Raw genomic sequence first — 14,420 nt, 5'->3', positions numbered from 1 at the left:
CGGCGGATTTGCGTAAAAAAAAACGACGTAAATCCGGCGCAAACAGAGTATAAATATGCCCTTGAGTATCAATGCACCACAAAAAGTTTGACGGCATTGGCAAGAATGGAAGCCAGTCTCCAACACTCAAAGAAATGACCTAAAATCCAACATCAAGAAATTCTTATTGTCTAACTAAATAGGAAATGGATGCACAAAAGCTGTGGCAAGGTGTGAGGCATAGCAGTAGGGAATATTAAGAAACAACTTTTTATAACCCTACACAAAACTAAGGAACAGTGCAAGCAAGGCCACACAAATTGAATAAGCACTGTCAACAAACTTCACAAAGAGCAAAGTGCAAATATAAACTTACAACCCTCTTGACTGAGAAGACACAGGGAAAAGAGAAAACAAAACATAAAAGCCAAGGACCTGACTTATAAAAAAAGAATGGCAGTAGTCAGGCAAAACCCCTTTGGAAGATGCCAGAGAACTGTGCCAGGCCCTGCGTGAGGTGCTGGATTTAGGAGATTGTCACACCCATTCCCTTACCTTCAAAGCTGCCCAACCGAAACCTAACTAGTAAGTTGACCTACTGGCATGTAGAGCTTGTTTTAATATCACTGTCTATGAGTCTACAATGTTGGTGACTGATGGCTGACTTTTTGGATGATGCTACTTTCTTAGACGTGCTCCATCAGGTTAGGTAGGATTTGAGGCGTCGAGCACAGGTGTATCCCTGCTCTGCTGCTTAAAGTTATGGGATCTAAATAAATGGTTAAGAAGTTCAAGTAAGGTCTCACATTTTTTTTTCACTTGGAACCCGGTTACCACAGATCTTAGTAGGAATGAAACCAATTGTGGGCTCCGGAGAAAGCCAGGCATTTTGTACCACACACCATAAGGAGCTTAATCTTTTGAATGGAGATCAATATTTTGAGGTTACCCCCTCACAGTTAAAGATTAAGGCAATTACATTTTCCTTAAACTTGTAGAATGAGCTGACCATTGTTGGCCGATGGCAGATGAATTTCTAGGGTAATTTAGAAAATTGAGAAACCAATTAAAGCAAGAGTATAAACATTCACCTAAAAGTATTATTGCAGAGATTTGTTTGACCTAAAGCCTTCAAAGCCTATACACAGTGAGACAACACTTTGAGACAAGTTTAAGATAAAGTATTAGAGATTAAGGGGGTCATTATGACCCCGATGGTAAAAACCGCCTGCCGCAGTGGCGACGGCCACCAAAAGAGCATCACTGCGGCTACCAGCCGTCTGCCGTATTATGACCACAGCTGGATTTCCATGCCGGCGGATGGTGGTAAGGTGGCTCTGCTGCCAGCAACAGCGCCACGCCAGTAGACCGCCGCCAGCCGTATATTGAGAATAATACAGCCTGGTAGTGTTCTGCTGGTGGAAGCTTCTGCTGGCAGCAGCGCCCCGTCCCATCTCTTGCCGGAGGACCCCCTGACTACAGGTAAGTTGGGTGCTCTAACAGGGGAGGTGGGTGTTGTGTGTGGGTGTGTGTGTGTATGTCTGTGCATACGTGTATGCAGGTGTGTGTTGCGTTTTGTATGTGTGTGCATGTTTGGGGGTGTGAGTGCGTGTATGTTGGGTTGTGTGAATGCGTGGGTGCATGTGTGTATGTAAGTGTGTGTGGATGTGTGTGTGAAAGGATGTATGCATGCGTGGATAAATGTTGGAATGGGTGTGTGTATGTGTGTGTGCAGGGAGAGGTGTGTATGAAGGAGGGTCTGGAGTGGAAGGAGGTTGGGGGGAACCGGAGGAGGGTGTAGGGTGGAAACCTGTGGAGGAGGAGGGGGGGTAGGACACTGTCACTGATAGTGCCTACCGCCATGGTTTTCATGGTGGTAAGGATGCCACGAAAACAATGGCGGTAGGCGGGGTCATAATCCCGCAACCGGCCAAGTGACGGCCGCCGGGCTGGAAATTGAAGTCTCCAGCCTGGCAGTTGTTACCGCCGTGGCGGTCGGTGTGGTACTTTGGCGGTTTCGCTTTAGCCAAACTGCCAATGTCTTAATATGGAGGAAAGTACCGCCAGCCTGTTGGCAATACTTTCCTCCATATTAATTCCAACCGCCGGGGTCATAATGACTCCCTAAATTAGAAAGATATGTCAAAAAACAGTTAAAGAGTAAACAAGAAATCTTCAGCAAATTAAATAGTGCTAAAACCAAATGGAACAATAGAAGCTAGATGCTTGCTAGAGCTTTCCCCCCTAAAACAGCTGAAGCAAAACCAAAAAAGTGTCATCTGTGAGTAAGTATCCACATATCCTTATAATCCAGTTAAAGAGATTACCTACAAGAGCATACACTTCCTGGATCCCTTTGCCACTTGCAGATAATGTATTCCCTTCCATTACCACCTGCAATGCAACCCTGAAAAAGACCAAATGGTTCTGATCCTCCAAAATGAACCACCTAGTTTGCTGCCACTTGCCGATGGTTCCTGCCCGTATAAAAACAGTGAAAGGATCAGATGAAACTTAGGGCCTCATATACAAGGAATGACGCATTGCTGTGTTGCGGCAGCGATGCGTCAAAATCCCCGCTTCAAGACAGCTTACGATAATATGGTTGCATTGTACTTACAATATGGCGTACCATGGTGAAGTGTCCCAAGGATGCAGCAAAAATACTGACACATCTGAGGGAAGGATGCCACAACTCACCCACCCAAAAAGTGAAGAATTGATGAAGTTTGGTTGAAAACCAGCGCAACTTCAGCAATGCTGAAAAAACATGGGCAATGCATCAGTTCTGACGCAAGTAGCCTAATGTGTGGGTACCAGTATAATAGAGGATGAAATGGTAGATAAGTCACCTATTACTCTATCACATTGGTCTTGGAATCAAGACAGACATGGATGGAGTATGGCTATGTGTCACATTACAATGGGCATAGTCTACTTTTGTTTATGTACTTGCCTAAGTTTGTGTGATATATTGAGTGACAGTGTAATGTGAGTGGACACAAGTATATGTTGTAATTTAAAGTGGAAAATCATGTGTAACCTACCTAATGTGTGTACTTATCTGTTGTGCTTTGGAGTACACTTGGCTGGACTTGGGTCCATTCCCATATGGAGATATGACAATCCTGGTCTGTACCTTCCATGGAGTACACAGTGTCACATTTCATTGCTGCAGTGGATGTCAGTATCTCAGGTGCCCTGGTTCCAAGTTGATCAAGGGGCCCTACAACATAATTATTACATGTGTAGGCCTATTACACATTGAGGGACTGTGGCTTACTTACTTATTACAGTGTGTTAAGTGACTTCAGCTGGTCAGATTCCTATTGAAAAGCCACTGTGTCATTTCCTACACCTGGGTTGAAGAGGCATAGGAATTTTAGCACATTCCAGGCTTAGTGCAGTGCATCTCAAAGATGTGTCACACACTGAAAAACTTGTGAATACCACTGCTTCAGTCCTAAGTGGATTTTCAGGAGGGAATGTCTACTATGCATACATTATAAAATGCATGGTGCAGCTGGTTCCAGCACAGATATTTTTTGACGAAGGGCTAAAACAACTGACACATTAGGCCTAATGCATCATTTTGTAAATATAGGGCAATACGGAGCAGAGAAAGCGCCGCTGAAGTGTAAAACAAATGTCACAATGGTGGAGCAAGTTCCTTGTAAATAAGCCTGTGATTATTTAGGCCTTCTATAATCTCAAGGTAATTCTTGCCTGCCACTCTCTCTTTAATTGGGATACTGCTTATAGAAGGAACAAACAGTTACTCTTTGCATATCTCATTAAAACATGCCCTTAATAGCCATCCCACATCCAAGCTACCTACCTCATCTTACCTCACACCTAAACAATCACCTCCAACACTCACCATGCCTAGTGACACTTGTGGTGAGCTTGACATTCTCTCTAAATCCTGGCACTTGCCCAAAAGTCTCTGGTACCAACTTCTTGGTACTCCAGGCCTCTTGACATTTTTCTTGCAAGTTTACACACTCTCTGGCACTTGGGTCCAGAATCCTTCTGCCAAACTACATGCACCACCTGGCATTCCCCCTACACCTCTAACACTCACCTCAGAAAGAACCGCAATTACTCTCTTTCCTCTGGCCCATGCTCCCGGACACACACTCTCTACCCAGTGTTACACTCCACATTATCTCTAAACAAGCCTATAGTCCTTAAACACCAGATTTTAAAATTAAAACTTGATGTATTTCTGGTATTTGTGCCAAGTTACTAACACTAAAAGCATATGTTTGAAAAATGCCTTATGTCCAAAACACCACTCTTAAATCCAGAACAAACACCTTGTGCCTAAGAACCATACCTAATGCCCAACTGTACACATTGAAAAATACATGTTACATGAGCACTAAAACTCTTTAAACTACCTTTTTATTGTGGTGAATGCATTCACAGTATTTCTTGCCTTCTCACAACTGCCTTGCTTGACATCTGCTCTGAACTTTCCAACTCCTTTCACAACAAAGTCAAACTTATGTAAGATAACTTTGAACCTCAGTCCTCCTTGGACTCCCTTGACTTCATCAGCTTAGCCTCCAATAGAACTACCAGGCCTACCTTGTCTACCCTGTCACTACTCCAGATCGAAGATGTTTCCAGAACCATGATATCAGTTGAGTTAGGCTAACATGACAACCCCTGCCCACACCATTTTTTTATCTAGGACATGAACTCATAGGGGATGCCCTCATCACCCTCTTCAATTTGTCCCTTTCTCTCTCCTCTGCTTTCTACCCCTTGGAATGGAAATACACCATGGTCTAGCCCCTACTCAAGAAGCCCCTGACTGAACCCAAAGTTGTGGCAAATTTCAGACCCTTCTCTCTCCTCTCCTAACTGGCCAAACCACTTGAACAACTCGTCAATTAGCAAATCACCCTCTACCTCGAGGTCCACAATCTTTTTTATGTCTCTTAATCAGGCTTTAAAACCCATCACAGTACTGAAATAGCCCTAATTGCAGCCACAGATTACATCTGTCATTACTGATAGGGAAGCCTCCATGGCTTTGATCTTCCTGGACCTATCTGAAGCATCTTAGGCCATGCTCCGAAAGCACCACCATGACGTGTGCTTTTGCCTATCAGCCTTCCACTGAGTCCAGCCTCTCCCCTCCCACTGCAGTCAGTCCATTTTTCTCCCCCATTTTTATTCAGACCAGCCAACATGCTCTGCCGGATCCAACAGGGCCCTCTTCTTCTCTCAGCCCCACACTCTTCTATACTTACATGGCACCTCTTGCACCCATAATCAGATTGTTGGGAAGGGGACACCACCATTGATAATTGTTCAGTATGGTACAATTTCTCTTACTTTCAGGCTCATATCTTAGCAATACATACACACATACACTGGCATGCACAAAACCCCATGTAAGTATGCACACATCTCCTAATCCCCACACATATGTACACATCAATGATTTTTAACAAACCTATTTTATTGCATTGTTACTGCAGAATAACAATAGTAACATATCCTAGTGTTACTTACATCTCCTGTGAAGCTTATATCATTTGTCCATTTCACCTTCATATGTACTTGAGGCGAGTAGTCTTGTTACAGTATACGGCAGTAAACAAATTATTACTGGTAATATCTTCTGATGTTAAACAACTTAAAGTAACAGCAACAGTCCAGTCATTGACATAACTACACCCTGCCCCTCACCCCAATAACACTTGCACCGTGTCAAACTATAGTCCTTACCTCAGTTATAGTATACACAGAGCATGTATGGTAAAGAATGTCCCGCATTCAGTATGGTATGATGGCTAATACTAATATTTGTTGTCAGTGGATATTGTGAATGTTTGTATGGGACTTGAGAGTACTGCACAGACCTTAATCTGTGTCATCCATCTGTGCTATGAATTGTTCTAAGAGAGCTTTTGAGATCATAGATATGGGCCACTTCCGTTGTCCTGTATATTCCTCCCTCTGGAGCGCTAACCCCTCTGCGTATTTGCATACCTCTTCACACCAACACAGTATAAGAGGTGGAGTGGGTGATTTACAATGCCTAATGATCTGTTGTTTGCCCATTGAGATTGCCAAATCAATAAAACGTGTTTCTGTCTTAGATGTTTTGGGCCTGGGAAATAATCCCAGTATGCAATGTTCTCCAGTGTCCCAATAGTGTTTTCCCATCAGGGCCCTGAGAGATCTGGTTGCTTCTGTCTAATGAGTGGACATGGTGGGACACGATCATTACATATGTAGGAGGTTTGCATCCTCAGTCCGACATCGAGAACTTGAGGATTTGGCTGCTGGGAAAATTCAGGTGTTTTCTAGATGGTGTTAGATATGCTCTAAATAATACTGAGAATTAGATAAACTTAAACTATGTGTTCCTAAGTATTATACTTGGGTATTCTATTAGGAATTGCCATCCTTTGTCATAAAATAGACATCCCAAGTCTGCTTCCCAAGCATCTCGTAGCGATGTAGTGCCATATTGATACTTGTTTATTAATCCTGGGAGGAGGGGGAACAGTCTCTGTGCTAGTGATTTACAGTATTTTATTTTCGGAAGTTAAAAGAGAAAAAGGCCTATAAGAAGAGAGGTCATCTGAAGGCCAGTGAGATTTGAGCAGAGAGGTAACCAGTGCTTGGCTTGTGGTGGGTGGTAGAGCCCCCACCTCGAGGGACGCCCTATAAAGTGTCTCTTATCTGTGAATCAAGGGCATCATGAATGTGGAATAAAATTCAGTAGGCAAACCATTGCTGCCTGGCATTTTGTTATGTACCATGCCTTTAATAGCATCGCGGAGTACCTCTGCAGTCAAGGGAGCTTCCAGGGCTTCACGTGCTGTCTCTGATACCCAAGGGAGCCTCAGGTCTCTCAGAAATCACTCCCTGTCCTCCAGAGAGGGTAAAGGCTGGCTTTATAAAGGTTAGTGTAGTATTTAAGAAAGGTATAATTAATCTCTATTTGTGTAGTAAGGGGAGTCTTGGAAGGTGTAGTAACAGTAAGAATCAGTGTGGAGGATGTTGGGGGTCTTATCATATAGGCAAGCAGTGTTGCAGCTCTGTCCCCCTCAGAATGTAGTGTCTGTGTTTATGTTTTATGATCAATAAGCCTCAGGCATTCTAGCGCTTCAGTGTGATGGTTCCTGCCCTCTTGTAGAGCTTCGGGGCTTGTGTGGTCATGTGCAGCCTCCCTTTCAAGCTCCCCGATCTGGGATTCAATGTGTTTTAATTCACAAATCACCGAGTGTCTGGTTCCCACAGTTGTGGCTTTAGATGTTCCTTGAATCACAACTTTAAAAATGTCCCACTCAATCAGGGGTGTCATTGCAGTGCCCTCATTCTCAGTAAAATTGTTGTCAATTGCAGTGCCCAGAGTGTTTTTAAAAACCGCATCCTTTAGGAGGATTGGCTGCATGCACCATATAGGTATCGGGGAGGGGATTTTGGGCCAGATGTATAAAACATTTTTGTATTCGCAAATGGTGCGAATGCAAAAATGCCTTTCAAGATTTATGAAAGGCATTCGCAGTGCAATTTCAAGGAATCGCTAAAATAGCGATTCCCTGAAATTGTGACTCCATTTAGGGAATCGCAAATTGCGATTCTCTAAATAGGAAATTGCAAATAGGGCATTCCTATTTGCGATTTCCAAAGCACATGTGTTCCAGTCAGTCCTACGCACCCTCTGGAGTGTCAAAGAACAAGGAGCCTTGCTCGTGTAGATCTTCAAACATGCCAGGAAAATCAGGGCATAAGTAAGGCCCTTGACACGTAATTTTTTTTAATTTGACTGAAAGGAGGCACATTTCCTTTGCACCTCCAAGGTGTAGTCCGGAAAGAGAGACACTGTGATATTGTCTACTATTATGGGTGATATTACCATGGCCTTTTGCAGTAAATGGTCCCTGTAGTTTAGAATACTTGATAGCAGAACACGTGAGCACATTTTACTGTGAACAGGGGTGACAGACCCTGTGGCGCCACCGTCACTTTGAACCATTGCTCAATAAACAATGTAGCATTGGGTCCTTCTGTACCCTATTGTAGTCCTATAATGCGTCCATTATTTCAGCGTGCCCGACTTTCAGCGTCTTCCACTCTTTCATGTAATATTTGTTTACCAAGATCCGCAGGGCAGTTGCATGGGATACCTGTTGTGGAGCCAATTCCGAGATCTCTGCGTCTGCAGCTTTCAGTCTGTCATTCACCTTATAATGTTCCTCCTGAAGTATACCAAGGTCTGCTGCCAGCAAATCAATGCAATGTTTGATGGCTGTTCTCGAAGTCCTGATTTCTTGTAGTAGCATATGCAGTTTATCTGAAGGGGAAGCCAGGTTTGTGGGTGTGATACAGTCTTCTTCAGTTCATGCGGGGAGCAATCTGAACAACTTTTCTATGATAACTTGTGAGCATGGTGGGATGACGATAGTTCATTTTTGGTGTGGCATATGGTGGCTCAGTGATGGTCAGTATCACTGGAGTGTCACTTGTACAACCAAACCCCCTTAATTGGAAGAGGGCACGGCGGTCAGATCAACTTCACTGAAATTCACGCCCACAATTCTCAGCGTGTCCACAACAATTGTTCTGTAGTTTACTTAATTAAATCTAGTAGCGGCTCCACTAAGCATACGGGCTATCACTTAGTGCTGCTAATAAAGGAGGTGTAGATGCAGGTTACACCCCTGCTCACTTTAATTAGTTGTACAAGTCGCAATTAGTTCACATGTGTCTCAATGAGTAAAGGGCTATTTATAACGGGTACTGCATGCCATCAGGTAGGTAAGACAGAGGGGGCCTTCTCCCCACAAAACTACAGTATAGCCCTCACAGGGCCCCCTTGGTGATCAGCAATGTGGCACTGTTGCCCTCCCTAGGCTGCAAAAGCAAAAAGAGTGTTTGTGGTGGTGTAGGCTTGAGCCATTAACAACAATGCTGGGTCAGTGAACAAAGGGAGCGCAAAAGCCCCGATCCTTACTTTGTGGGAGTCAATATATGGGCCGGGGGAAGCCTTGGCCCCCTCATTTGCTGGTGTTGATAGGGCTCAGGCCATGCATCACTTATATAGTTTTCAGTATCCCTCATTGCCCAACAGTCTCACACCCTGCAGGCAGATTGTAGCACTCTCCAGGGACCGCATGTTTTGTCTCGACCGCTGCAGCCTCAATGGGGCTCCACGGGCAACCCAGAAAGTCGTCTGGGTCCTGCACACGGCCCAGAAGAGGAGAGCTCACCTTGCTGTTGTAGAGGCACGGACCAAGTGCAGTCGCCTCAGGGCACACGTCCCAGCACAAAATCTTCAGTTGTGGAGAGTCCAAGCTTCAGGAACTCAGCTTTCTAGAGTCAGGGTCATGCCAATACAGGGGTCTCGGCAGGCATCACAAGGCTGCAGCCCAAGCTGGAACTGCTGCTCTACTCCTGGTGAGTCACTGCATTACGTGGCCCAAGTTTCGATGCAAGGGCCCCAATTAGGGACAGTATTGTCTTGAGTCTGCTGCATCGGTCTCCCCAGCTCAATCCTGGCTGTAAGTAGCTCGGTACAGCTGCTGCAATGCCTTTATATGGCAGTTTTTCAGCCCAGGATCGTAGAATTATGTGTGATTTCCAGGTTCCCCACAGGAGTCCCAGGGAAGCATGTCTGTCATTTTCAGCCACTGGCCACACCCCCCTCATGTGTACATCAACGATATTCCCTAGAAAGTTGAGGACTTTGCTTGCACTACTGAGTGCTATTTTGTCTACAAAGGCAAAAATCAATAAAATCAATGAAATCAAATATTTCTCTCTTCCTGCCTCAACCTCATTCCTCTGAACAACCCATACCATCATATTTACAATCTTATTCCTCATTAGCAGCATGAGGCATAACTTCTTTATTATTATTTTTAAACTACTGCTGCCCATACCCATCTTCTCAGCATCTTCTCAGCATCTTCAGTCTCTGACCCAGTTCATCATTTTCCACTCTAGCAAGACCCCAATCAATGGCCTAGTTCTCAAAAAGTTCCAGGTGTGCTACAGCTCCCTTCTTGGCCCCTCCACCACTCTTTTTACCACCTCATAAAGTCCTTAGATTAGAGCAGAGATGCATCTATTTCTATCTTCCAAGACATCTCCTAGAATCGTCTAAATGCATTCAACAATTTGGGCACAGTGCCTACTTGTTCCTCATTCTAGTATTGAAATCTGGTCATGGAAATGCCATTTGCTATTACAACCCATGAAGTCTTTTTTTGGATGAGAAACCTAGCATACCACCATTACCTCGAAAGCTTCCTGCAACATCCTAAAACTATCCTCTTTGGTCGAAGACTGCTGAAACAAAGAGGATCATTGAACTTGTACCTAAATACAGCATTTGTAACACCAGTGTGATTTTTGACTTAGGTTTGACAGGTGTTGCACAGATTTGCAGTGATTTACTTAATATTATAAAATCCTGCAGTCACAGCTCAAAATTTCTCAGCTCTACTGATGTGCCTGTGCAACCCTTTGTAAATATAGACCCAAGAATCCTGTTGTATCAACAAATCCCAGTTGGTCAACCTCTCATTCATATAGTAAATCATCAATGTCTAATAAAAATGGTTCTATATTTGATGTAACTGCTATCATCTTGAAAAATGTCCTACTTGGAAATGTCTCTCGCAAATGTTAATTTCGTATTTCTGTGCAAGAGCTCTGAACCAAGCTTCATGTAGCTTCTGTACATCATGTCTTCAATGAGCTTAGCAATAAAATAATACATTTACAATTTAACGTGCAGTATTAAAGTTGAATGGAATTTACTTTTGCACTTGAGCTTATATAAAGAAAGAACTGATTTTATGTTTTAAAAACAATAGCCACAACAACTCAGTAAAACATACATGCTGTGGTACATGATAAAGCTCAGGATATTTAGTAATACTGATTTTATACTTTGTCAATGACATAGAATTGTACTTTTTCTTCTCCCTTTCTATTTTCATAGCTATAGACAACGGGCCCAGAAGCTATCAGAAATTCACAAAGATCAGCCTGGCCATCCTACGAGTCGGACCATCTATTGGATCAACTATATACTCCGCCACAATGGTGCAGAACACCTACGTGCTGCTATTTCTGACATCTCCTTCTACCAATACTTCTTACTGGACATTGCTTTTATTTTTGTTATTGGTACATTGTTTGTATGCTTTGTTTTATCCAGGATAGTAAAATACCTCCACAAGAAGAGCAGAAATATGTGGTCTGTAACAGACAAGAGCAACCTTAATGGACATTGCCACAATGGGATAACGAATGGCAAACACAAACGAAACGGCCATATTAAACATGAGAAAAAGGTGAAATGAGCCAACATCCAATAGTAGTACCGGACCAGATTACATAATTAATTTAATTCTGTTGCTCAATTATTTAATGTAAAGTCCCAGTTAACAATCTTAAACACTCCCCTAACTTCTAATTCTAAGGCAAAATTCCGAAAACAAACTACTAAAACTGCAAAGTTGAACTGCGTTTGAAATTTGCTTCTTTAGAGAAAAAAGTTATCTTTTTAAGAAGCTGTAATCCCTTAAAATCATTAGACAACGCCCTAAAGTGTCTGCATTGTAAATGTTTCTATTGGACCTACTAAATCGCTGAAATGGATCACAGTTTGTAAAATATTTTATATACATGAATAGGTATTTTAGTAAAGAGAAGTAAAAAATATCAAGGTTCTGTCAAAAATCCAAAATGAAGTTTCAATGCACAGTATTTGTGGTACATTGAACAAAAAAGAATGTGCCTCTCAAGGATATTCCACAAACATATAGGTTTGTTGAGACAAAGCACTGAAGAAAACATTTTCTACATTAAGAAATAACCCCTTTTTCATGGCTAATACAAGCTAGCTTTTTTAATCTTTGCTGCTGCTTTTTTTAAACAGCAAACACATAGACAAATTTGTAATTTGTACTTCTTCCATGTAGATAGGAACACCTTTAGACACAGTTTGAGAAACTTTGAAATCACTGATGGACATGCCCATGATTCTATGCACAAGTTTGAAAATGACAAAACAAATAAAAAGTTGCTGGGTACTTACAGTCCCTATTTAATATTTAAGACGTCTTGCTGTCTACGGAGCCAAAGTTTAACAAACTCTTTCTCAGTGTGAGAATGGTACTGTAGAATCAAGATGTCCATAGTTGGTATTAGGGTTTATAGAAATCAAAAGGTACCAATGCTCCAGTCCAGAAATTGAGTTTTTAATGTGATGTTTCCTGCGTTTGTTTCAGCCATTTAACTATTTAATATAGTTGCCAACATTAGATTCTTTAAATGTAGGTGTTGGCTTTTTCCTAGGCGCTGTGTGTAGAAGCACAGTATGTGGTTTGATGACACCCAAATCATGACAAGCAGAATGACTGTGGAGAATAATTTTGCAGATTAAGAGATGGAGCTCACAAATGTCCAAAACATCATGTTCTTTCAATTAAGCTACACAACGTACCTGGCATCAACACCAAACTGTGCTGCTGAACAAGACTGGCAACAATATCTTTCTTACTTTTCTAAACCTGTTTACTTAGAACTTGTTCTAAACATGTTGGGCACGCAGAAGCAACTTTATTTTTGTTGAGTTCAAAAAATTCCCACCCCTCATTGATAAAGTTACACCAATTCTCGACTCTAGTGTTTTTTTACGTAGTAAAACTGAGATTATGCGTTGTGTACAGTATGCAGCGAAGTAATATGCGTATATGTAGAGACTCAACATTTCATTACCTTCCCACCAGGAGCTTTGGTTCACTTGCAATAGGCAATAATGTTTTGTCTATAAGAGAGTAAATCCGAAGTAGTACAGTGTCCTCAATACTTGAAGAATATCTCGATAGGCCTATTTATCTCTGATAAAAATATTTTACCACATTTCTTATTTGCATCGGCAAGTGAAGGAACCTTGGCAATGAGCGGTGGGACCGTGAACAGCCTCAGAGTGTATGAAGCTGTTTAGGTTTATGTGAGCAGTAAAAATCGGGTGGTGGACGCACTGACGCATTCAGTGGAGGAATTTTGTAATTGGAAATATTTTAACTGAACTGGATGGTATTTTTGTCAGTGCTGGCTGTATAAATGTATGTGTGAGTGTGTGTGTGTGTTAAGTGAACCCACACAAATATACATATACATTTCTGTACAAATGTTGTTATTAAAAGTACTAAAGCAAATACACAGCACTGTGCCTTTGTCCTGTGGTTTCTTCACAGTGAATCTCCCCATACGCCAGGCTTGCCTTTATGTTCGAACTCATTTACTGATCCATATAAAGAACATATAATGCACTTACGTTTTTATTATATAGTTGAGGCATTATTTGATACCGTTATGGACAGGGACAAGAGAAACCCACTGGGGACTACTGAATCAACCTCCTTCCTCTTCAGTTGTTACAGTTGCTGAAACCTTGGAAGTAATTACTGTGAATTGTAATCTGCTTATACTGGAATATTAAACGCATGTAAACGACTCTAGTGCATTTAAATTAAGACATGTAATGTTGCTTTGGTCCAGTACAGTTCGATGTCAACCTTCAAGAAGAGACACGCAAAATTCTCACGGAGACATTATTTATTAATATGTAGAGGAAGCTCAAGTTCCAGGACACGAGACTGAAAAACCTCTTACCCAGATGACTTCTTATTGAAATGTTTGCTATACAGTTTCAGTCCGGGCGCATGATTCTTGCATTATTGATGCACTAGTCAGGAAGGCGAAAATGGGTGTGAGTGGACACTCATATTGCATCACATTTTTCGACCTTCAGTTTGCTCAATGGCAGGGATTCATGTGGGAATTTGTTAAATGAGTACTACATTTAGATCTATTTCCACCATATTTACTATATCCCAATGCTAATAAACAAATAGTTATATTTTCAAAAACTTGCCGAGCGTGTGCATGCACAGCCATGAATTTATCTCTGCTGAAGATAAGCACTTCCTGGCCCAGTTGTTAAAGTTAGAGAAAATCCACCACCAAGCTGGTAAGAACTATTTAGTTACTTAATCATTTACCTAAGGCAATGATTAAAGGAGAATTGTGAAAGATTGTCAATGTGACAATTTATAAATGTCTGTTCAATTTTCTGCTCCATCTTTCAGCATGTCATCATTGTCCAGTGGTTAATCTGAAATAAGGAGGTAACTCATTGTAAATAAGTGCACTTAAGAGAAATCATCAGCAAATAATGCATTTACAATCATCACTTTGAAACGGCTCAAGGATATTTTATGCTTCTTTTAAGATCTCTGAAGTACGTCTGGACGTTGATCACTAAATTATCTGCTACTTTCTGTATTTCAGTCTACCTTCTATGATTTTTCAGCACCCAGCCATTTTTAATGTTCAAAGTGTCAATTCTAAGAGTAAAAGTTCCTTAAGAAAGCAAAGCAGTGTTACAG

At 41.9% G+C, this 14,420-nt stretch overlaps 2 protein-coding genes across 3 annotated transcripts in view; one reads left to right on the top strand and one right to left on the bottom strand.

Moving 5' to 3' along the window:
* Nucleotides 1-13,187, top strand: part of UGT8 (UDP glycosyltransferase 8) — a 224,376-nt gene extending 211,189 nt beyond the window's left edge. The window contains exon 6 of the mRNA XM_069242222.1: nt 10,961-13,187. Coding sequence (XP_069098323.1) covers nt 10,961-11,324 — 364 coding nt within the window. The 3' untranslated portion in view covers nt 11,325-13,187. The remainder of the gene's footprint in view (nt 1-10,960) is intronic.
* A 382-nt stretch (nt 13,188-13,569) lies between these two features.
* Nucleotides 13,570-14,420, bottom strand: part of LOC138301712 (uncharacterized) — a 326,933-nt gene continuing 326,082 nt past the window's right edge. For both annotated transcript variants that reach the window (XM_069242229.1, XM_069242227.1), the window contains exon 10: nt 13,570-14,146. In XM_069242229.1, the coding sequence (XP_069098330.1) occupies nt 14,142-14,146 (5 nt within the window). In that variant the 3' untranslated portion in view covers nt 13,570-14,141. The remainder of the gene's footprint in view (nt 14,147-14,420) is intronic.

Source organism: Pleurodeles waltl, chromosome 1_2, assembly GCF_031143425.1.
Source record: "Pleurodeles waltl isolate 20211129_DDA chromosome 1_2, aPleWal1.hap1.20221129, whole genome shotgun sequence".
Classification (NCBI taxonomy): Eukaryota; Metazoa; Chordata; class Amphibia; order Caudata; family Salamandridae; genus Pleurodeles; species Pleurodeles waltl.
The sequence above is the reverse complement of the archived record's forward strand: the minus strand, read 5'-3'. Positions and strand labels throughout refer to the sequence as shown.